The 23,409-nt window shown below is 39.6% G+C and overlaps 1 protein-coding gene across 4 annotated transcripts in view; it reads left to right on the forward strand.

Moving 5' to 3' along the window:
* The window catches only part of LOC113631083 (adenylate cyclase type 10-like), a 38,414-nt gene that overhangs the window by 517 nt on the left and 14,488 nt on the right, over positions 1-23,409 (forward strand). For 2 of the 4 annotated variants that reach the window (XM_027127188.1, XM_027127189.1), the window contains exons 2-18: positions 590-694; positions 3,242-3,280; positions 4,005-4,148; positions 4,471-4,671; positions 8,132-8,337; positions 8,617-8,892; positions 9,504-9,695; positions 10,419-10,540; positions 14,882-14,958; positions 15,063-15,252; positions 15,744-15,799; positions 16,500-16,653; positions 16,814-17,003; positions 18,216-18,302; positions 20,269-20,540; positions 21,066-21,202; positions 21,878-22,003. In XM_027127188.1, the coding sequence (XP_026982989.1) occupies positions 590-694; positions 3,242-3,280; positions 4,005-4,148; positions 4,471-4,671; positions 8,132-8,337; positions 8,617-8,892; positions 9,504-9,695; positions 10,419-10,540; positions 14,882-14,958; positions 15,063-15,252; positions 15,744-15,799; positions 16,500-16,653; positions 16,814-17,003; positions 18,216-18,302; positions 20,269-20,540; positions 21,066-21,202; positions 21,878-22,003 (2,574 nt within the window). The remainder of the gene's footprint in view (positions 1-589; positions 695-3,241; positions 3,281-4,004; positions 4,149-4,470; positions 4,672-8,131; positions 8,338-8,616; positions 8,893-9,503; positions 9,696-10,418; positions 10,541-14,881; positions 14,959-15,062; positions 15,253-15,743; positions 15,800-16,499; positions 16,654-16,813; positions 17,004-18,215; positions 18,303-20,268; positions 20,541-21,065; positions 21,203-21,877; positions 22,004-23,409) is intronic. The other 2 variants (XM_027127186.1, XM_027127187.1) reach the window with 2 other exon arrangements.

The raw sequence follows: 23,409 nt of genomic DNA on the forward strand, positions 1-23,409 counted from the left end.
ATCCAATGATTTTGTTTAGTTATTTCCTTCTTTGGGCCCATAAGTAGGTGCCCGCCATTGTTCTAGGAGTTGAGACCTAGCAGCTACTTTGAGAGTCGTTCCTTTAACAGGTATTTGTGGAGTTTATGTGTCACGGATATGAAGATGAGTGATTCGGGTGCCTGTCCTCGGAGGAGCTCACCATATGAGTTCTCCACAAAGCTTTCATCCATTCTCCTTGTCAGTGGTTTCTCTATCCCTCACGTGGGTGGGGAGAGGGGAACCCTACAGGTTCCCTTGGCCAGGGAGCCTTAAGAGAGTATGATGGGAAAGCAGTAGTAGCTGGATTCCAATGAAAAGGGCACTTGTGGGTGAATCTTCACCATCTGCAGCTTCTAGAAACATGGGGAAGGTAGCCCTCTGGACTCCCAGAGGCAGCAGCAGCCAGCCTGGCCCTGAGTACTTGCTAAGTAACACCACGTTAAAGGATAATGAAATTACTCATCTTGAAGAGATCTGCTTCTGTTCCACTGGCCTGATGTGTGGAGGGAATAGAGCCTAAAAGTTTAGGATTTGCAGCTAACATAGTAATTTTTTCTTTGTTGGTCAGGGTTTACAGCATTAATGGACAGGTTCAGCCTGAGCTGCAAGTCGGAACGTGACATGGACACATTGGCCCACATCTTCAGTTATTACATTAGTGACATCGTGGAGCGTGAGTGACCGTTGTAGGGGAGCAAGGAGGTGTGGTGATGGGCTCTTGAGGGTTTGTAGCAGAAGGGGGCTCGGGGGCACTTTAAAACATACTAAAGTGACATCCCTTTAGTGTCACTCATCCTTTATTTCTTCAGGTTGCCTCTGACGAGCTAGATCTTTGCCTGTATCTGCCATTCTACGCAGTCGCACATCCTGTTGACTCGGTGTTCAGAAAGGGGGAAAATGCTGATTTTTACTTTGCATGTTTGTGTTTTATTTCAAAATAAAGTATTCCTCAGGTTGTGTCTTCTAACAGTAATATAATGTGCCTCGTGTGTATATCAGATATAATTTACAGAACACCTTCCCATTGTATTACTGCATTTTGATCCTGTGAAGTAGGACTGAGTTTTATTTTCTGCCATGTATCAATACTAAGCTGTGGATATTTGCCTAATCTGAGGAGAAAAAAAAAAACCTTTTCATTTGTACAGTAAACATGTTTTGAGTACCTACTCTGTGACATAACAGTGTAATAGGTGCAGGGAGTGCAAAAACCCATTCTTCGAGGAGTTTTCAGTCTAGTTAGGTCTACCTAACAGAAATTACTCTGGCCCTATACCCTTTAGTACTAATATAACATTCCCTTCATGTACTGACAGTATCCTGTTGAGTTATGTCCATCATTCTGAGATTCACCAGAATGATTACTTTGTGGCATCTTCTTTAGCCACATAAAGTGGCTATGTGACTCACCCCTTACCCCTGAGGAACAAGTATAAAAAATATTTTGGGAATTCCCTGACGTTCCTGTGGTTAGGACTCTGCGCTTCCAATGCTGGGGCCGGGGTTTAATCCCTGGGCCAGGGTTCAAACTAAGATCCTGTAAGCCAAACGGCACTGCCAAAACTTTTTTTTTAATTTAAAAATAAAAAGTCTTTCAATTGATCAAGTTTAGATGGAAGAAATAGAAATTATGTATCATGTGTGTATGATACATAATCATGTGTATGATAACACCAGGAGTTGCTGGGTACTAGAAATACATGGAAAAATAAGAAAGACACAGTGTCTGCCCTCATGGAGATTGTATTATTGTGGTCTGATGGAGGGTAGGTGGTAAGAATGAAAGCTGGAAGAGGCATTTGGAGCAGCTGTGGAGAGATGATGGAAATTTCATCTAGGTTAGTGATTCTCAACCTTGGCAGGACATTAGATAACCACTCAGGAAGCTTTTAAAAATCCTGAGGTCTAGGCTTCACCCCAGTTAAATCAGAATGTCTTGGGTTTCCCCCAGGAGTAAGGATGTTTAAAGTTTCATAGGTGATTTCAGTGTGCAGTAAAAGTTGAAACCATTGGTCTAGATACATGCTATGAAGGGAGCTATATAGAGATGAATTGATTTGAAATATATTTTGCAGTTCAGCAGACAGGATTTTCTAATGTGTTGGATTTCAGTGGGAAGTGGTGAGGAAAGGGACCCTCAAGTTTTTTGCCTTTCATAACTGAATTTATGGTGATGTCACTTATCAAGATGGGAAAGATGGCTTTGAGAGAAAATCAAGGGTTCTGTTTTAAGTATATTGAGTTTAAGATGTTAATAAGTCAGTCAACTGGAGAAATGAAGTTAGTGGGTATGATTGAGCCTGGAGCTCAGAGAATAGATCTGTTAGAGATGAAAAGTGAATTGATGGCATAAAGAGGTTACTTAAAGAACTGATTGAGTCCACGTGGAGAGAGTGTAAATGAAGAAAAAGAACCTAAGACTGAGGAACTCCAGGGGAAGATTAGGAAGAAAGAACCTACAAAAGAGACTATAAAGCAGCCAGTCAGGTAGGATTCTGTGGTATTCCTGAAGCCAAAGGGGAGATAGTGTCTCTAGAAGAAGAGGGCCATTCTAGCTGGGTTGAAAATGAAAAGTGTCAAAAATAGTGATGTCTGAAAAATACTGAATTTAGCAAAATGAATGCTGTGTTGATTTTGATCATTTTAGTGAAGTGGTGGAAATGGAAGTCAGTTTGGAATAAACTGAGAAGAGAATGGTAGAGGAAAAAAAATAAGCATGAATTTGATAGGAGGAGAAACTTGTATATCGCCAGCTCTTTTGAGAATTGTTTTGCTGGGAATGTAACAAAAATTGAGCTAGTAACTAGAGAAGAAGGCAGAGTCAAGACTAGGTGGGTTAATTTTGATGTGTTTTGTTTTCTTTTTTAAAAAAAAAAAGATATTAATGGGAATGATGGAGTAGAGAGAAGATAAGGAAAGGAGTGAAGTTCTTGGGAGGGTGAGAGGGACTAAGATGCAGAGCACCAATAGGGGGATAGCTTTGAAGATAACAGGAGGACTTCTCTTCCATTTTAGAGAAGATGGATAAAGGAACAGACAGATTTGAGGAGAAGCTAGGGGAAAGGAAGAAGGAGTCTAAGCCTTGGAGTGAATAAATTGACCAGAAAAGATATGAGGAAAAACTCTGTAGGCCATTCTTTTCATCATATATTATTCTGCCATGATCTGGCATGTCTCTGATTTCGACTCATTTTCCTCTCTCTCCCTTGCTTGATTTCAGATGTGCTCTGTTTTGGAGGGGATATCCTAAATATCACAGGTATTTTTCTTTTTTTCCTGAATATTTAAAGCACTGTAAACAAGGAAGCCTATAGGTGGAATTTGGCATGTTTGTTTATTCAGCATTGTTTGATTATTTAGTATGTGCTGGGCCCTGGGGAAACAAAGATGAAAAAGACACAGTCTCTGCCTCACATGATCTCCCAGTCTAATGGAAAAGCCTTGTCCATATTAAGCTCCCACGTACTTTACATTTTGTTCACATTGAATGACAGGAAAATAAGTGCCTATAAAGCATTCATGAGAAAACTAATGAGAAACTTGGTCATTAATAGCAGAAGCTAAGTAGGGAAGAAGTCTAGCTTGTTTCCTATCTGGAAAACTCTTAGGATTATTAACAGCTATATGCCATAGAGTTGGCCTGTCTTTTCATTTAAACTTAAACAAACCACTTAAAATCTTAAAATTCAACTTGAATGTAAACCTACACTTTGTGAACCTCTTAGATCTGTTAGTATACTGATGGAGAGAAGAGTACCAAAAATAGCCCTAGGTTTTAGGAACATTTCAGCTTCTACTTAGTCATGTTTTTATATGCTGAATAGTTTTAAGGATCTAAGGCCGTATTTTAACCTAGTATGATGTATAGGGCCAAGAAACCTTGTCTGACACCTTGCATGATATCTTCTGCATTATTGGGGGCTTTGCTCTGGCAAGTGAATCCAGATGTTTGATCTCTGTCAGCCTATCTTGTGTCTCTACAGGGAATGTGCTCCTGGCACTCTGGACAGTGGAACAGGATCAACTGAGTGACATCATTACCCTGGTGGCAAAATGCAGTCTGGAGATACAGGAGAAATTTGGGATCTACCATACCAGAGAAGGCCAGGACCTGCAGCTAAAGATAGGTATTAGCTACCAAAAGAGTGATCAGTTGGAAAACAAAACAAAACAAAACAAAACAGTATAAACAATTCAAAAGATAAATGACAACCTGGAAAAAAATATTTGCAACTTATATCACATAGACAACAGGTGAATTTTCCTAACATAGAAAAAACACCTAGAAATCAAGAAAAGACTAACATTCTAACAGAAAAGTGAGCAAAGAACATGAATAAATAACACATAAACAAAGAAATCATCCCTTGTAACTTGGGAAAAACTGGTCAACTTCATAATAAGAAAAATGCCAATTGAAAGTACCAATTGAGATCATTTCTTATCTAGAGCTATGGAAAAATTCAGATGCTGAACACACTGTTGATAAGGTTGTGAGGAATAAGCCTTCTCACACAGTGCTGGTGGGAGTCAACAGTGGTACAACTTCCCTGGAGGGTGATTCAGTAATCTCTACCAAGATTACAAATGCATTTTTTCTTCAACCCAGCACTCAACATTTATCCTTCAACCCCAACGTTTATCCTATAGGTATACCTGAGTATTTATAAAATATCATATGTATAAGACTATTGATTGCAATATAGATTGTGATAAAAGGTTGAAAATTATCTGTAGGAGACTGGTTAAATAAACAATAATAGGTCTACCCAATGAGATTCTCTGCCACTTTACAAAAAGTTGTTTTGATATAGCAATATCTCCAAAATATAGATGAGAAAAACCAAGATGCAGAGCACTGTGTTTAGTATGCTACCTTTTGAGTAAGGAGGAAAAATAAGAATTTTTCTTATTTGTTTATATTTGTATAAAGAAACATTGGAAAGATATGTAAGAAACTAATAAAAGTTACCTGTTGGGGGAAAATAGTGTAGATAGGTATATAGGTGGAATCAAGACTTTTCAATGTATATCCTTTATATAGTTTGGTTTTTTAATTATGTTACTGTACTACATTATCAAAAATATAATGCCATAGAAATTTAAAAGCTGTACACAGAGGCCATAGTTTCAACAGGGTCAGGATTGAAGGCGAAGCTCTATACGAAAAACTGCTTCACGGGAGTCCAGAAACCTCAAGGGGTTTCTGAAGTTAGGGCAAAAGTTGGCTCTAGCTATTCATTTGTATTTTGAGGAACAGAAGTGAAGAATCATATTGTGAGTTATATGGCATCTCTCCTATCCTACCATCTTTTTTTTGTTCTGGTTTTTGTTTTATTGATAGGTAATTCATAATTGATACTGTACATAGACATATTTATATACTTTTGAAACCATCACCACAATCAAGATAACGAACATGTTCAACACTCACTAAAGTTTCCTGTGCCCCTTTATAAACTCTCCATCCCACTACTCCCCTCCCCATCCCCAAGCAACCACAGATCTTTCTATCATTGCTTTTTTTTTTGGCCAGCTTGCGGGATCTTAGTTCTCTGACTAGGGTTATTTGTACACTTTTTGATCTACAATAGGATTATTGTCAATTTTTGGCTATTACAAATAAGGCTGCTATGAACATCTGTATACAAGTCTTTGTGTAGACTTATGCATTTATTTCTCTTGGTTAAATACCTAGGAGTGAAAGGGCTGAGTCATAACGGTAGATGCATGTTTAACTTTTTGAGAAATTGCTTATCTTTTTTCCAAAGTGGTTGTACCATTTTACATTTCCACCAGCAGTGTGTAAAGGTCCCACTTTCTCCATGTCCTAGTCAACATTTATTATTGTCTGTTTGTAGAACTAACTTTGACGTTTCTCATAGTGTGGGTTTGCAGGAGATGGGTTAGTTTAGCTTTTGTGTGTCTGAAAAAAAACCTTTATTTCACCTCTGGTTTTGAAAGGTATTTTCCCTGGGTATAGAATTCTAGATTGACAGGAATTTTTTCCTCTTACGTGAAAGCTGTTGTTCTGCTGTCTTCTAGCCTGCAGTATGTCCAACAGGAAATCTGCTTTCATCTATATTTTTGTTTCTTTGTATATAATGTCTCTCCCCTTCCACCCCAGCTGCTTTTTGATTTTTTCTTTATCACTGGTTTTAGGTAATCGGATTGTGATGTACCTTGGTACAGTTTTCTTCATTTTTCTTCTACTTGGGACTCATTGAGATTCTTGGATCTCTAGGTTTCTAGTTTTTATAAAATTTAGAAAATGTTCTGCCATTATTTCTTCAAATAATTTTTTCTCTCTTCCTCCTCCTCTGTGTAGTTACACACATATTAAGCTGCTTGAAATTGTCCCACAACTCACTGATGCTGTGTTCATTGTTTTTCTATCTTTTTTCTCCCTGTGTTTCATTTCGGATGGTTTCTGTTGCTATGTTTTAAAGATTACAGATCTTTTATTTTGAAAAGTCTAATTTGCCTTTGATCTAATATATTTTCTTGTGTATTTTTGTAGTGTATTTTTCATCTCAGGCCTTGTGGTTTTCATCCATATGAAGATACCATATCCTCCATGTCCCTACTTGTTTAGTATCTCTCTAGTTCTTGAATATATGGAATATAGTTATAACTTTTAATGTCCTGTCTGCTAATTCTTTCGTCTATGTTATTCTACATTGGGCTTGATTGATTGATTTTTCTTCTCATTGTGGGTATATTTTCCTTTTTCTTGGCATACCTGGTAATTTCTGGCGGGTGCCAGGTGTGAATTTAACCTTGTTGAGTGCTGGATTTTTAAATATTTCTGTAAATATTCTTGAACTTAGTTCTGAGATGTGGTTAGCTTAATAGGTTTTGCTTTCAAATTTTGTTGGATAGGACCAGAGCAGTGTTTAGTCCAGAGCTAGTTTTGCCCCATTGTTGAGGCAGACCACTTCGAGTACTGTACCTAATGTCCTGTGAAGTATGAAGTTTAATACTCTGGCTAGTGGAAATGGGAACTATTCCCAGCCCTGTGTGATACTAAGATTGTTCCCTCTAATCTTTTCCGGGGGCTCTTTCCCTAGCCTCAGGTTGTTTCCTCACACTGATGCACTTAAAGACCTGAGGGGGACTCAGTTCTCTGGAGTTCTGTGCCGTTTTCTCTCTACACACTCTCCTCTCCAGCACTCACAGTGCCCTGTGAGCTCTAGCTAGCTTGGCCTTCTCAGACTCCTACCTCTGTCTCCTCAACTCAGGGAGTCCTCCGGGCTGCACCTGGGCTCGCCCTCCCTGAGATGTGTACTGGAAACTCTCTCTAGGCGGTGAGCTGGGGTATCAGAGGGTTTGCCTTGTTTCTCATCTCTCAAGCATACTGTCCTTAATTAGCTAATGTCCAATATCTTGAAAACTGTTGTTTCTGTTGTTTCGTGTATTTTTCCAGTTCCTTGGTTGTTCCAGGCATTAAAGTAAATTCACTGCCTGTTGCTGCACATTGGCCAAAAGTATATGTCTCTGCCATTCTTTTAAAACTGCTTTTTCCCTTCTTTTTAGTGTGGATTGGGTGACTTACCTAAGGGCATACTTCTCCTGGTTATAGTAATTTCTTCCCTGGCAAGCAAACCCATTTTTCAGCTGTTATTAGCAGTAAGAAATCCCCCAGGACAAGAAAAACAGGAGGCAGAAATAAAGGGTATGGCGAAGCCCGTGTGTGGTAAAGTACTGATTGTCTACTCACTGAGCCCTGGTTACATGTGAGGAGAGCTGGTGTGGTCATGGTGGCAGCAGCTTCTGAGCATAATCATTTGGTCTCTGCCATCAGGACCTAGCTGTCCATTAGAAGAGCAATTTAGAGACAAAACTCTTGGATGCCTAGGATCCAAGAGTTTCTTCCCTCATACAACTCAGGCTTGTCTGAATGTCTGTCTCTAGGTGTGTTTAAGACAGAAGGAAATCTGGGGCAAGGTATTCTTTTTGAGGGGGAGCTCACCTAATATTTCTGCAACTGTGGGTAATAACGAGATACGGCGTGATGCATAAAGCAGTCTGAGGATTCCAGACCCCAACCTTTGCGTAGTTTTCCAGCTGAGTTTGTCTATTCACCACTTGTCTCCTTTTCTCTGGATAGGTCTGTCTGCAGGTCGGATTTCCCAGGTTATTGTTGGAGACGAGCAGCGACAGTACCTCTTGGTGATTGGGCGTGATGTAGATGGTGTCCAGTTAGCTCAGCGGTTGGCTCAGGCAAATGAGATTGTCTTGTCCTGGAACTGCTGGAAGCTCTGTGAGCAGTACATGTTTGAAGTGGAAATCATGAGGGAGGATGAAGCTGTGAAGGTAGGAGGTTGGTCACATCCATTGAACGTCCTGAAAAGGCCTTCCTACTGCATAGGGCAGTGCTCTGGTGGTGCTCAACACCAGACCAGACCAACCACTGGAACTTTATTTTGGAGGGAGGTGAGGGATCTTCTCCCAGGAGGACAGACGAGGCAGAATAGTAAGGCTGAAAAGATAAGTGATAAACAAGGGAGATGGCATCCTTAGCCCCTCTATTAAGGAACCAAAGGTAATCCAGTTGGTGGGTGGGCATAGAATTGAGCAGTTTCCTTTCTATAGTTAAGAGATATGCGGATCATTGACCCATTTGATTTTGATGAGCATTTTTACAAGTGCCTCGATTACCTGCCACATTACCGGACAAGTGCTGGTAAGTTGTTTTGTCCTTTATTATACCCATGCCCAAAATTTCAAAGATTAATTTTCCACATGGCTGGAGACATTTTGTTTGCTTTCCTTCTCTCAGACATTCTAAGAACTGCCCTGGAGTTGGATCCAGACTCTGCACTTGAGCAAACCCTGCGGAAGCACATAATGAAAAACCTTTTGAAGAAGGTTATTTCCTAGTTCTTGAGTCATTGTGTGTAGACTGTGTGTGTGTTTGTGTAAACAAGTGTACATGTACAAATGTGACAACCATTTGATTGATCCAGTTCATCTCCCGCTTCCCATCGTAATACCAGCAGATTTTCCCATCTGCACCAGTTACTGTGATGACATGTCCTATAAGTTTAGATTTCTCAGTCCTAGAAAATAGAAACCATATTTGATTTTTGTTTGTTTGTCCCTCGAGAAACTAGTACACTGTAAACAGGGTATAGAGTATGTGCTTGGTAATTAAGTGTTGACTGATTGTTTATATGTGAATCCCTTAGTAAGTGATATAATGACTAATAGAACTGGACATATCAAACTGTGTCTTAGAGAGGAAATATAAAAGCTTGGCAAATTTCATCAGTGAATTAGGTTTAAAGTCAAACGATTTTAACTCCAAGTGCACTGGTTGTATATCTTCTATACCTCTTGAACCTGAATTTTAAGTTTTTTGTCTGGCATCTATAAGTCATTTTCTCATATTTACCATGGAATATAGAATTTAAATGCCTAAACATGATACTAAAAGTTGAAGTTACAGTCAAGGTAACTCACTGTGTCTTTCTTTGTAGATTGATGAAGGCCAACCTATGGAGTATATATCCGAATTCCGTACTGTGACTATGGTTTTGGTCAGCCTAGAATTCCACAAGACAGCATGGATGTTGCATTTGTGTCATCTTATCCAGGAGGCTGCCTTATACATCTCCACAGTGATAGAGAAAGGGGGTGGCCAGCTGAGCCGGATCTTTATGTCTGAGACAGTAAGTACAAGGGAACTTGACATATCAACATTAAAGGTGAGTGAGGAATAATAGTCTTAAGACAATTATAATAGTCTTATGTTATTATTATAACGTCTTATGTTATCTCTCACATAACACAGGCATAAGTCAGACTCTCTGCTTCTTATTTTGTAATAAGCTATGTTACATTAAAACTTCAAGTAATAATATTTAAGGAACGGGATGTTCTAGTTAGTTTAATTTTCAGGGTAACTGAGTGTTATCCTCCATATCTTTTTTATTCTCTTCTTGTTGAAAAATCCTTATGAAAGCATGAAGAATGTTTTTCTGGCTCTATTAGTAAAGTAAGTATAATCAGATCCTTCTGAGGTAATTTAGGAGCTTGAAAAAGAGCAGTATCATACTTGACATTATAGGTAAACAAAATATAGGCAGATGGACTTAGCTGAAGGTAGACACTAGAAATTGAATTTTTGAAAAGTTCTTAACATCGATTTTTCTTATGTTTTAGATTTCAGTTCTTTAAATAGTTAAATCAAGATTTTTTTTCTTTTTTTTTAAAATGTCCATGTTGATGTGGCCTAGAACGTCCATTTCATGAATCTTATAGAATCCTCCATTCCTAATAGAAAACCAGCCAGGAAGGGGTCTGGCTTCATTTAGGGAAGTTGGTTCAGTTGAGGCGAGCCATATTTCTTTCCCAGGTCAATTTCCCTTTTCTTTCTTTGTCACCTATCTCAGAGCTGCATGTTCCTCTGTGTTTTCGGCCTTCCTGGGGATAAGAAGCCAGATGAGTGTGCACATGCCCTGGAGAGCTCCTTCAGCATATTCAGCTTCTGCTGGGAGAATCTTGCTGAGACCAAGTGAGGAGGAAGGTGGGGCAGAGAGGAGCTTCTCAGGCCCAGGGGGCTTTTCAGGCAGGGTAGGAAGCAGTAACAAGTAGCAGGGGTTGAGGGCGTCCAGAGTCTGCCTGTAGGGGTGGGAACATGCTGAGGGAAGTCAGAAAACAAGATATATTAAGAAATTACTAGGTACAGAACTATGTACTAGATACCCAGGGGAAATGGATATAAGTTTCTGTCCAGTGGGGTGGGAGAGGGGGAAGTATAGAATACGCATAGCAAGATTCAAGCAACAAGCAAACATATAAATTAATATGCACATAATACATCTGTATGTGAAGAGACGGCTGCCTGTCTATGGGGAGGGTAGGCGTGGGAAGAGATGTTGTGGGACAGTTGCCTAGATAGGAAGGGACCACAGCTGGTTAGTGCTCCCCTTGGCTTTCACTCTTGGTCTTTCCCAGTCCTGTTGATTTTTTTGGAATTCACACTGAACTGATCTCCTGCCTCCATATTCACCCCACCCTCCCACCTACAAAAGCCTAGCCCTAATGAAGTTATAGAAAATTCCATTTTCTGTAGTGCAACTATGACATGATTTGGTTGGAATTTTTCAAATGCCCTTTTTTCTTTTTTCACTAGAAAGCTATGAGGAAAGCATGTACATGAACAGATTTGAAAAATGCTCATTCCTCATGTCAACACTGAGTCAAAGATTTGTTTGCTTGCCATACTTATTCAAGATGAATACAAATTATATCACATATTTACATAATGCTTTAACATTTTTAGAATACTTTAGTATATGCTACCAGTGTGAACAGTTATTTGTATCTGTTACACATGAGGAAACTAAGACCACAGAAGGGTAGTTAGTAGCATGTAGCAAAGCTGGTAATGAAACCCAGAACTTCTGTCCTCAAATCCTGTGTTATTTTCATTACCTCACAGCTGCCTCTTTTAAAATACAAATATTCCCCAAAAGGGATAGCATATATTACTATTGTGATACCATTGTAGAGGCATACTCATAGGACATTAGTACTGAAAAGGAACTTAGAGATTATCTGATCCAACTCCTTATTTTATAGATAATAAAGATGCTACAGTTGCTTCATAGATACTCAAACTCTTAGTCCAAAGCAGATACGTGGTGGCACTTCTTTCAGGCTCAGTGAGATCTGCAGATACTCCTACAGCCTACTTTCCAGTCGTATCTCCAGTGTGAGTGTGGCTAAGCCATTCCTTTCAGTGCTGGTCTATTCTGTTTTCAAATTTTGCCTTGACCTCTGGTCTTCAGGAGTCCTGCTGTTAGCCCTTACTCCTGAATAAGATAGTCATTTCTTGGTCATTAGAGGCTATCTTACAGTGCCTTTAAGGATGCCTTCTGTGACTCTTAGACCATAACTTGGTCTTTTTTAGTTGAGAATATAGTAGATGTTAGGCACTAGATAGGATCTTAAGAGTTCATCTCATTTGGCCTGCTTAACTTAAGGAAAGTAAGATCCAGAGGTTACGTTGGAAAGCCAAATAGTTTGACAGTGTTAGATCCTAAAAGCTAGTTTCCAGGTCAGTGTTTTTTTCCTTGAAGATAATGACTAATTTAGTAATTTCCCGAAGTGTGTTTGGTAGAACATTAGTCCCTTAAAAAATCCTGAAAAAAATATTTTCATGGCCAAATATGTTTGGGAATTGATGCAACTATATTTCCTTCTTAAAGATTCACAATATACATTAACATCAAAGTTTCTGAGCAGTCTTACAGTAAAGAAATTTGTTATATTTGGTTTTATTCAACATTTCCCAAATTTACTTGATCACCAAACACCAAGACCTGTAAACACCCAGAAGAATGAATGTTCTAAGGAGCATATTTTGGGAAATGCTGCACTAACCAGATGCTGAAGCTTGCCTTCTTCACCTGTAATTCAAGTTTAGAGGCAGAGTCTCAGAGGTGCCTGTGTGGCGTCGGTAGCAGATACTGTTGCATCAGCCTCACCCAGACCCAAAACCACATCCATGTCTCCTTTCTCAATGACCCTGTTCACCTTGGGTCATCTTCTAAGTTCCTCTTTCTAGTCTAGGAAATAACCTTCAGTTTTCAGTTCATTCACAGAAGAAAGATGATTCCCTGTGTCCAGTGATTGATCAGGCTTTTCTGGTTTGTGACTATTTCTCCAGGATATTTTTGAGACCCAGGGAGTGCAGTCTCCATATCTCATCATAACAGTTTGGCAGCACCAGAAATACTTTACATATATGAGTAAATAATATATATTTCCTCAATGAAGAACCCTTTTTAAAATATTTTTTGGAAAGGATAGAACATGGACCACCAGGAAGAGCAAGGGGGAATTATAAAGTACAACAGAAAGAAATAAGAAATAACCAAGTGGAAAAAAGTATTACTTGTTTCATTATCTTAGTCTTGCTAACAGCTGAGTTTCTGGCATGCATAAATGCATTCATTCAACAAGCATTCATTGAATAAGCCTCAAGCCAGGCACTGTGCTAGGTGTGGTGGACATAAAGAGAAATAAGACACTACCTCCTCAGCTCTGTAAACAACTAATTTTAATACAGTGAAACTTAAATGTAGGAATAAAACGCCATAGGAGCTACAAAAAAGTGCTATGGGAAGAAATAGTTCTCCCCAGAGGTACTAGAGAAGTCTTGACTATAGAGATGATTTTTTAGCCAGTTGTGAAGGAAAGGCGCTCAGCAGGTGGAGAAAGTGGGGAAGAGTATTTTAGACAAGGAAACATTGTGAAACATTAGCAGATTTTCAGTCATTCTTGGGGTGGTAGCAGGACCAACTGCCTAGTTCTTGTCTTGAGTGTCTCTGATTCACCCTGGGCAGTGGGCCCAGTGAGTGAATATAAGAGTCCTCAATCCTGTCCTTAGAGGAAGACAGGAAAATTTGGATGGTCTGGGAGACGTCAGTGTTAGGATTGTTGCCACTTTTTGTGCTCTCCGTGAACAACTGAAAGTCGTTCATTTGTAAATTTAACTTGAAATTAATTATGCTTCATTGCACCTTCTCTCTCCAGATGTACATCTTGTTACCTGTCACATGAAATTTTCACGTCAGTCAAGTAAATCTGCTTATTCTGTTATGCATGAATTGTTCATTGCCACCTTTGAGCCTTTGCCTCACCTGGAATAGTATATGCCCTTTTTAAAAATAATTTATATTTCTAGTGCTTTTCCATCCATGGCCTAGGTAGGACCACTTTTCCTTCCGCCTCTTCCTATTTCAAACACCTTCTGTGTTCTAGCCATCTTGAACTACTTAGTTTTGCACAAATACACCAGGATTGCTAAAGCCTGTGCCTTTTCCCACTGGACAAAATGCTGTTGCCTCACTTTGGCAGTACTCCAGGTTTCAAGGTCTGATCATATGTCCTCTCCTTTATGAATACTTTATTTCTAATCTCCAGTATCAGTTAATGCATCCCTTTCTTTGCTCTGTTAATTGCTGTATTGATCTCTAATATGTAGTATTTTCTTGCTAACTTATGAATATATCTCTTCTCCTCCCTCAATCTCCACCACCAGCCCAGACTGAACTTCTCCAGGACAGGGTATTATAAACATCTAGCCCAGTACTTGGTACTGTACATGCTTCTCAGAGCTTATTAAGTGAGTGAATGTATGCATGTGTGAATGGATGAATGAAAAAATATTACTCCTTTTAAAAAATTTATTTCAAAGACTAATTTGCTTCAGCAAGCCTTCCATCAGCAGCCTGACATTCTGAGTATTCCTTTACTCTCACACTCTGGCATTATTTGATCCATTAACCCTGTATAGATCTGTTGATCTACTTTTCATTTTGGGGTTTCACGTGAAGCAGCATGGTGTGGTGGAAATAACATTGGTCTGGGAGTCAGGAGGCCTGGATTCTCATTCTGGCACTAATATTAACTCTTGTATAACTCTGGGAAAGTTAATTAACTCCTTCAGTTTTTTTTTTTCTTTTGTTAAATGGGTTTTAAATATTTGCCCTACGTACCTCACATGTTTGTTGTTAATTATCCCTCAGAGAATCAGATGAGGTAATGAATGTGAAAATACTTCAAAAAGCACATAAAGAGTATCTGACAGATATAAGGTGTTTTTACTAATAATAGCTCCTCAACTAAAATTCCTAGAGTAGGGGGACCATTTTGTTCCTTTTGACTATTTCCCTAATATTCAGTACTTTGTACCCACCATGTGATGCAAACTGACAGCAGCCTCTGGCCTTTTGCATTCTGAGCTCTAAAACTAGACTTCTGGATCTAGGGAGTGGCAGATCTAGTGCTGGACTTGGTGGCTTCTGAGTGCATATTTACCCACTGTTGCTTTTCTGATCCCCAGGCTTGTTTCCATCAGTATCACCAGTGGACCAGTATTCTGTGGCATGGTTGGGGCAGTAGCAAGACACGAATATGCAGGTAGAATAGGACATTGGACTGTTCGCTCTGTGACTTAGGGGGTGATGGTAAAGGAGGTGATCTAAAAATTCTCCATCCTTTTCTTCTCTGTCTCCCTGATACAGTTATTGGCCCAAAAGTAAGCCTTGTGGCAAGAATGATAACTGCTTATCCAGGTTTGGTATCCTGTGATGAGGTAACATATCTAAGATCTACGCTACCTGCTTACAACTTTAAGAAACTCCCAGAGAAAATGATGAAAAACATCTCCAACCCAGGGAAGATGTATGAATACCTTGGCCATAGAAGATGTATGTGAGTGTCATTATGTGATAGTTCAGTCCCATCTCCTTTATAGAATCAGGGCATAGGAATAATGAATGCTTGATTATATGAAATTAGAAAGAAAGATGCTTCTAGTACTGGCCTGCTGGAATAAGAGACATAAGAGGAGGGTTTCATATCTGAGATCTTTAGCTTTTATGTTTAGCTTTTAGCTAGTTCCTCAGGGAACAACTTCTGTCCTACAGGAAGAGAATAGCAATAGGTCACTAGTCTAGATGTTCTTTTTTCTATGTGTACTTCACAATTTATTTACTTCCCTGAGCCTGGAACAATAAATAGTTTGTCTCCCCTTCCAAAATTTTTTAGTTTTTTTAAAACTCTTTGATACAGAACTCTGGACCTCTTTAGTTGTCTGAAAGTACTTATTTATAAGGACAAATCCTCTATCTATTTAAAAACATATTATCTGTCTATCCCAATCTATTTTTAATTAACACATTTCCCTTTGTCCTTTTTCCCAGAATGTTTGGGAAGAGACATCTGGCCAGAGAGAGAAATAAAAATCACTCTTTGCTAGGTAAGTTTTCTTTTTTACCTTAAATCATATCGTTTTCAGCTGTAGATGGTTAAATGTGATTTAAAAAGCAAAATTTGAGACTAAATGCTTCTAAGCTTGTATTAAAAAATAGAGAGCAACCTTCTTAGTGAATGTGTGTTAATTTTGAAGAGGACTTGCCATTTCTTTTCCATGTTGAATGTTTAAATTTCAGGTTCCAACATTTAGTAAGAATCTTTGTTAAGGGTTCTCATCTTTAGAGAGAAATCGTTAGAGGGAAATTCCTCATCCTGAGATAGTGACAGTAGCACCGAGACTGTTCCACCCACACTATATATTCCCTATCTTTATATTTGTTTTATCTAGATCCATTAGTCCATTATTTTCACAGAGCAGTGACAGACTTTGAACACTAAATTGTTATAATGGAAATTTTTACAAAAAGCTAAGAAGATGTAGTAGCCCCCATGTCCATGTGGTGCCTAGTTGTTCTAAATGTTATTATGTAGGCTCTGGAGCAAGCCCCCAAGCCCAGCATACATTTCTTTATAGTCCGGAGTTGATTTTCTGGAAAAAGATGTGAAGGCTTATCAAATAATGGAATTCTGTCAAGGATTCTGGGGAAAAAGCCGTTCTGAGAATTACCTTTACAAATTAATTCAAATAAATAAGTGTCTGCTAAAAAGCACAGGAGTGTTAGGTTCTCCTTGTCTCTTCACAGACCGGGAGAAAGAACTGGAAGCCTTCCGAATGGCACAGCAGGGAAGTTTGCAACAAAAGAAGGGCCAGGCAGTTCTGTATGAAGGTGGAAAAGGCTGTGGAAAAAGTCAGCTGTTGGCTGAAATAAACTTCCTGGCCCAGAAAGAAGGGCACAGGTAAAGACTCCTGCTTTCTGACTTGGCGTCTGTTTCTCTTGGGGCTCCTTTGCCTTGTTGGTGAGACTCTTGTATCGTTAGATTCAGCATCCTTGGGCTGGCGGACTGAGTAACCTCTCTGGATCAGGGGACTCCCAGTGACCATAGTAACGTTTACCAGGGTGTTGCCATTGAAGCTGAAGGAAGCAGATTCCAAGCAGTGCTTCTATGCCATCCAGACCCTCATGGCCATCTTCTTTGAGATTGATATGTGCCCAGCCTATTACCGGCAAGAGCGCCTCCACAAACAGCTCCATGGGATGGTGGAGGAATCGCTTCACTGCCTGTTTAATGACCTCTTCTTTGTGAAGGTAACAAAGGCAGTGGCTTTCTGAACTGGATTACTGATATTTTTGGTGGCTAGTTGGACCCAGGATTGTCTTCGAATCTAAAACACACACACACATATACATATACATATACGTATACATATATGGCCTAAGAATACACAGTCAGCAGTGGCAGGATTGAGATTTGAAAAGTCTTTGACACCAGACCCCAGGCTTTCTCCTATTTGAGGAGAGTGGATTCTAGGACTGACTCTGAAACTTGCTAGTTGTATATCTTGGTACAAATCACTTGGCCTCTCTGAGCCTCAATTTTTTTCACCTGTGAAATGACAGTAGTAGTACTTTATATGGGTTTTGCATGGATTTTAGAGGATGTAGTATATAAGAGACTGCATCGTAAATGTGAAGGTACTAAAATCTGTCACTGTGATATTGACCAGATGTGCATATCCAGCAATTATATGCATGTGTTCTTGAGTTGGTTGCAGCATTTTATTCTTTAACCTTACCTTTCTATTCCTGGGTCATGGAGTATGTCACTTGAACCAGCATCTGAATCTCAGACGCTTCCAGTGGTCTAGGATTTATGTGGTACCCAATAGCGAGTAGGCTAAGAATTCCCTGGTCCACAGCTCCATTTGTCCATCCTCCATCACTTCTCCTAATCTACCCAGCATGCAGGGCATTGTATCTAATGAAAAATAGAGAAAACAAAAATCTGTCCAGTCCCTCAGCATAGCCCTGTCTTAAGACAGGCCTTACCTGGGGCCCTGGACAAAGTGGTCAAGGAGTAGCCTCACTTTGGCTCTCAGGTCCATCGTAGCTCATGTGCCTTCGCCTAGCACAGTGTTGCAGATGTCCATTGCAGTTCTTTCTCACAAGTCTCATGCACACATTCATTCTGGTATATTTGGAATAACTGGGGTACTGGAGTTGTCCAAAGTGACATTGCTAACTCTGACCTGTCACTTTATTCCTTAGTCATGATCCTTTAAGAGTTTGCCAGAGTCCAGTATGGAAAGGAGCTATCTCTCTCTAACCACCAGTGGACTTTCAGTCTCACCCTCTGAACTGTATATTGACGTTGGATTGGTATTTGTAACCCTATGCCTAATCCTGTAGAAATCCATTCTCACTCAAAATAGAATAATTTTCTGTTCCCTTTTGAGAACCTGTATATTTTTATTAGATTGTCATTTTGAATGATAATATATGAATAATTTTCCCGGTCAGTTTCCCTTATCCTTCGAAGTTTCGCACATGGATGACCTGACCAGACAAAAGAAGGTTAAAGCATGTTTTTTTCAAGTGCTGCAGAAGGTGGGTACTTTTGCTACATACCATTAACTCTTAATATGTGGAGATGGTTTATGCTCATTTCAATCTATCCACATCTTACCTTCACTTGGGCATTTCTCGGCCTGCCTATTTATTGATATCTTCATTGTTTCTATCTACCTTTAACCTTGAATCCATCCTACAGCACAGCATACAAGGAAAGGTCTTTGCTCCTTCCTGATCCTGTTTCTTAATGAAATTTTAGTAACTTAGAACAGTAGCTTCTGGATGCAGGTTGATAGCTACTTTACCTCCTATTTATTAAAAATACAGATACTCAGGCCCCAACCTAGGATTACAGAGTCAATAATCTGTACGAGGAGATGCTGATGTAGCCATTCGGGAAAGCTATCTTGAAGTAACTAGTCAAATTTTAATAACATTCATCCTCTATACCTAGCACTTCCACTCCTAGATATATATTGCAGGGAGTCTGTTCATTGCAGCGTTTGTTTGTGGAGGTTAGGGAGGTATTGGCATGAATTCATAGATGAACACTATGGAGTGTTTATAGTGCAGAAGTTAGAAGTAAGGCAGTAGATGAAAACATAGCAACATGGAGTAATCTAAAAACAATCCTGAATATTTTATCTTTTCTTGTGGCTCAGTAATATTCCATTGTGTGTATATATACACCACATCTTCTTTATCCATTCATCCATCAACTGGCACTTAGGTTGTTTCCGTATCTTGGCTCTCCTAAGTAACGCTGCAATGAACACAAGGGTGCGTATATCTTCCTGAATTAGGGTTTTTATATTCTTCCAATGAATATCCAGTAGTGGAATAGCTGGATAAAAAAAAGATGAAATCTTGCCATTTGTGACAACATGGATGGACCTTGAGGGTACCATGCTAAGTGAAATAAATCAGATGGAGAAAGACAAATACCATATAATTTCACTCATATGTGGAATATTAGTAAATAAATAATCAAACAGGGACTTCCCTGGTGGTCCAGTAGTTAAGACTTCACCTTCCAATGCAGGGGGTACAGGTTTCCCTGGTCAGGGAGCTAAGATCCCACATGCCTCATGGCCAAAAAACAAAAACATAAACTTAAAGAAAAAAATAGTCCACATCAAAAAACAAAAAATTCAAACAAACCAAACAAAAACAAACACATAGTTACAGAGAACTAAGTATTGGTTACCAGAGGGGATGGGGCAAAATGGGTAAAGGGGGTCAACTGTATGGTGATGGATGGAAACTATACCTTTTGTGGTATAATGTAATGTATACAGAAGTTGAAATATAATATTGTACACATAAAAAGTATATAATGTTATAAACCAATTTTTTAAATCCTGAGTAAAAAGAGAAATAATGAGACCTGTTATACAGTACCATTTACATAAAAACAATTTACATGACAAACCAGCAATGCACATTTTATAAGAACATAATACAGGCAGAAGGTAATATGATAAACACATAGGCATGGTTACCTGTGGCAGTGAGGAATGGAATGGGAGTAGGGAATGTGGGTAAAAGAGAATACATTTTTTTAAGTCTACATGAGCAGGCATTATAACTGGTAGCTTTAGCTATAGCACTCCCAGGTATTTCTGATGTGCAGCCTGGTTTGGAAATTACTGGTTGAAAAATACTGTGAATTCCCACACAGTTTGAATCTTTTGCTAAAATGAAATATTTGCAAGCTTCAAGTTTGATTTGGAGAATATTTTGATGCTTATTTCATATTTCAGTTAGTATTTTCTTGTTCAAAGAAACTCAGTACATTTCTTTAGGAATTAGATATATAAGCTGTGTTTCATATTTATAAAGTAAAATATTACCTGGACTAAGAATACATTTTACTCTGAAAATCCCAGCCTTTGTTGACATTTTATTTAAATTGTTGATGGGAAATTCATGGTAGATTTGAAAATCAGATGACTTCATTTCTAATCAGAGCTTGTCATTGTTTCTTTACTGTTATTTCCAGGCAATGAGGGAAACACCACTGATTTTCCTCATTGATGAGGCCCAGTATATGGATGCAGACTCCTGGGAGTTTTGGGGAACTTTGCTCTCCAGTGTGCCCATCATCGTGGTGATGACATTGACCCCTACCTTCACCCTTTGTGGCTGGGCCCAGCACTTCCTGCAGAGCCCTCAGGCTATCTTTGTGCCCATTTCGAAGTTGGCAGCGACCTCACTGTTGAGAATGGCATGTTGGGAACTGGGGGTGGTGAGCATCCCCCAAGAGCTGCAGATGTGAGTGGCTAGGACTAGCTGGGCACTTCATTAAGGGAGGAGCCAGTGCCATAGTATAAGAGAAGGCTCAGGTCTCACACCGGAGTTGGGGGAGAGTATGGCATTAGAAACCATGAGGAGGCCCAAAACTAGGATTTAAGAGTAGACAGTCTCCTAGTAACCCAGTAAAGGGCTGTCTCCCCTGGGCTCTTCACCCAGGTTTTCACAGGACAGTTAGGACTTGGATGGCTTTCTTAATAGGTCCAGTATGTGCGGTCAGGCCAACTTCTGCCGGACCCTTTAGCAAGGGGATGCTAGTTCCTTTTAACGTCAACAGAAGCAAAATAGTTGAGAGAAAAGTTACTGCCAAAACCAATCAGAAACTTTTTTTTACATTTCTGTGCTGCTGCTTCCCTCTGTTAGTGTATATCATCAAGAACTGACTTTAACAAAAGAAGAAATATTCCTCAGTATGAAATACCTTTATGCTTGGCTCTCTTCAAGTGGGCATCTTTAGTCAGCAATCCCCTGCTTACCTCTCCACAGCTACCTTCTCCGCAGGTGCTTTGGAAACCCCCTTTACTGTGAGATCTTATGCCAGGACCTTCTCTCTAAGAACATATTGCTCTTTCATGACCTCCAAAAGGAGGAGGGGGAGAACAGCAAGTGGGAGACCCTGTCAGGTAAGCTGAGCTTCCCAGGGTTCTACCCTGATCCCACTGCTGGAGTTCATTCTTGAACATGGCATCACCTGGTCCTAATTAGGCATGTGCCTCTTCCCTGCTGCCATCATAAGCAAGATTCGGCCTTCCTGGCTAAGTGTACTATACAAATAATATGCAACTGTGTTGAAAACACTAAATACCTGCCTCAGATAAAGTAATTGAGTCAATCTACTTTAGTTCCTTTTTGAGCAGCCTAGGAGGCGGGGATAGGAAAATAGGATTTATAAACATCAGAGAGGATTGATAAACATGACAGTCTAATAGAGAATTGCACATTACTGATGAGAAAGATGACTTGAGGGTTTGAATGGGGGAGGGGAGAAGGGATGAGGAAAGAGATAGAAATATGTGTAAATCCAGAAAGGCATCCTAGAGCTGTGATGTAATAGAAGAGAGGACTATTGAAAGGTAAACAGGAAGAGTGAGAATGTTAGGTACCGTGTGGTACAGGAAATGTTCGTTCCTAAGAGAAAATGAGAGGACAGGCAGGATGGGTGGGGTAAACCACTTTAACCGTGTATGCTCCATTTATCTTAATCCTTTCAGTTTCTTGACTAAATGTGTTTTTGTGCCTTTAAAACTACAGTCACTGAGCATGGTGTTTTCCTCAGTCATAGTCTTCTTTCTCTACAGCCAATGCCATGAAATCCACAATGTATAGTATTTCTCCTGCCAGCTCTGAAGACCAGGAACTTTATGTCTGCACAGTCAAGGATGATGTGAACTTGGATACAGTGCTTCTTCCACCGTTATTAAAAGGCAGGTCCCTTGAAGACCTCAAGTGAATCAATTACAGGTGTCATTGCACTTAGTAATTAATTTGGTGGATGATTGCGTATAGATCCCTCATTATCATGCTAGCTTCATTTCTTCAAAAAAGAAATCTGCCTTCCAGAAATAAATTCTGGCACTGCCCGAAGAGTTCTTAAAGACTTGTAATGCTACTTGAGTAATGTTTTATGTAAGTGAGCCCACTGTTCTCTTTGAGGCTGACTGATAACCTGGGAAAGTTTTCTAGTTGTTTAATAAAAACTATGACCTGAGTTTCCCTTTGTGCATATCCCTGTGCTGGAGGAGACAGTAAGCAAGGGAGATAATGCTGCTGAGATTTAGGAAAATCCATGGTGCTGGTGAAGAGACAGTATTAGGGACATAGCAGGGGTTTAATAAAAAGAGTGCAAAGTAAGCTTATAATGACTGATGAGATAGAGAATAAAGTCGTCAGAATTGGGTAGGCATAATTAGACAGGCGGTGTTCTTTTTAGAGATGAGGATGGTTTTTTTAACGTTCTGTTCAAATGTTTGGTGGCCAGGGTACTTTATTAACCCTTCTTGAGGAATGTTATGATGGATAAGCATGCCTTCAAGTCAAGCATGGTCTTACTGAGAATATAAGACACGCATGTGAAACAGCAGTACAGAACACATTGGTAATTAAGAGCCAGGGCTCTGGCATCAGAAAAATCTGGGTACCATTGCTTCCTCCACTTAGTAGCTGTGAAACGTTAGATAAACTTATCTAAGCCTTAGTCTTCTCATACTCAGATGAGGATAATGATAGCCCCTACCTCATGGGGGTAGTTGAAGATTAAATGAAATAAATCATGGTATATAATTAATAGTCAATGACTGTTAGCTATTATAAGCTGTCCACTCTGGTGGTTTTAGGTCCACCTGGACAGTTCATATTCCTACAACTGTGATAGGCCACACTTGGCATTGGCTTTACTAACTTAGAAGCGTACAGGTCAGGAAACACAGCACTGTAGCAGTACAGGAGCAAGTGGTTTTCTTCAGTGGGGGTCCTCACGGCAGTTCCCACTGCTATTCTCTGGAGCCTCAAGGAATAGCTTACATGTGATGGGATGAGACCATGATGGATGGGTGCTTAGATGCCCCATTTCCCAACAAGGAACTGGTATCTCTTAGAATAGTCCTGGAGGCATAGTTTCTAGGCACTGTGACCTGTTACAAGAATTACTACACTCAAGGAACCCCAAAGCTGTGGCTTACCACCAGGTATTTGTAGCTTATTCACAGTTTTCCTAGTCCAAATTCAGTTTCCAATCAGGGATCACTCTTTGCATAAGCAGTGTTACCTGGTAACTCAGCTGATATTCTAATTTTATAAGGATCCTAGGAAACAGCTAGAAAGTTAACCCAAG

This window comes from Aethalodelphis obliquidens, unplaced genomic scaffold, assembly GCF_003676395.1.
Source record: "Aethalodelphis obliquidens isolate GAN/ISIS:26980383/991018 unplaced genomic scaffold, ASM367639v1 scaffold31, whole genome shotgun sequence".
NCBI lineage: Eukaryota > Metazoa > Chordata > Mammalia > Artiodactyla > Delphinidae > Aethalodelphis > Aethalodelphis obliquidens.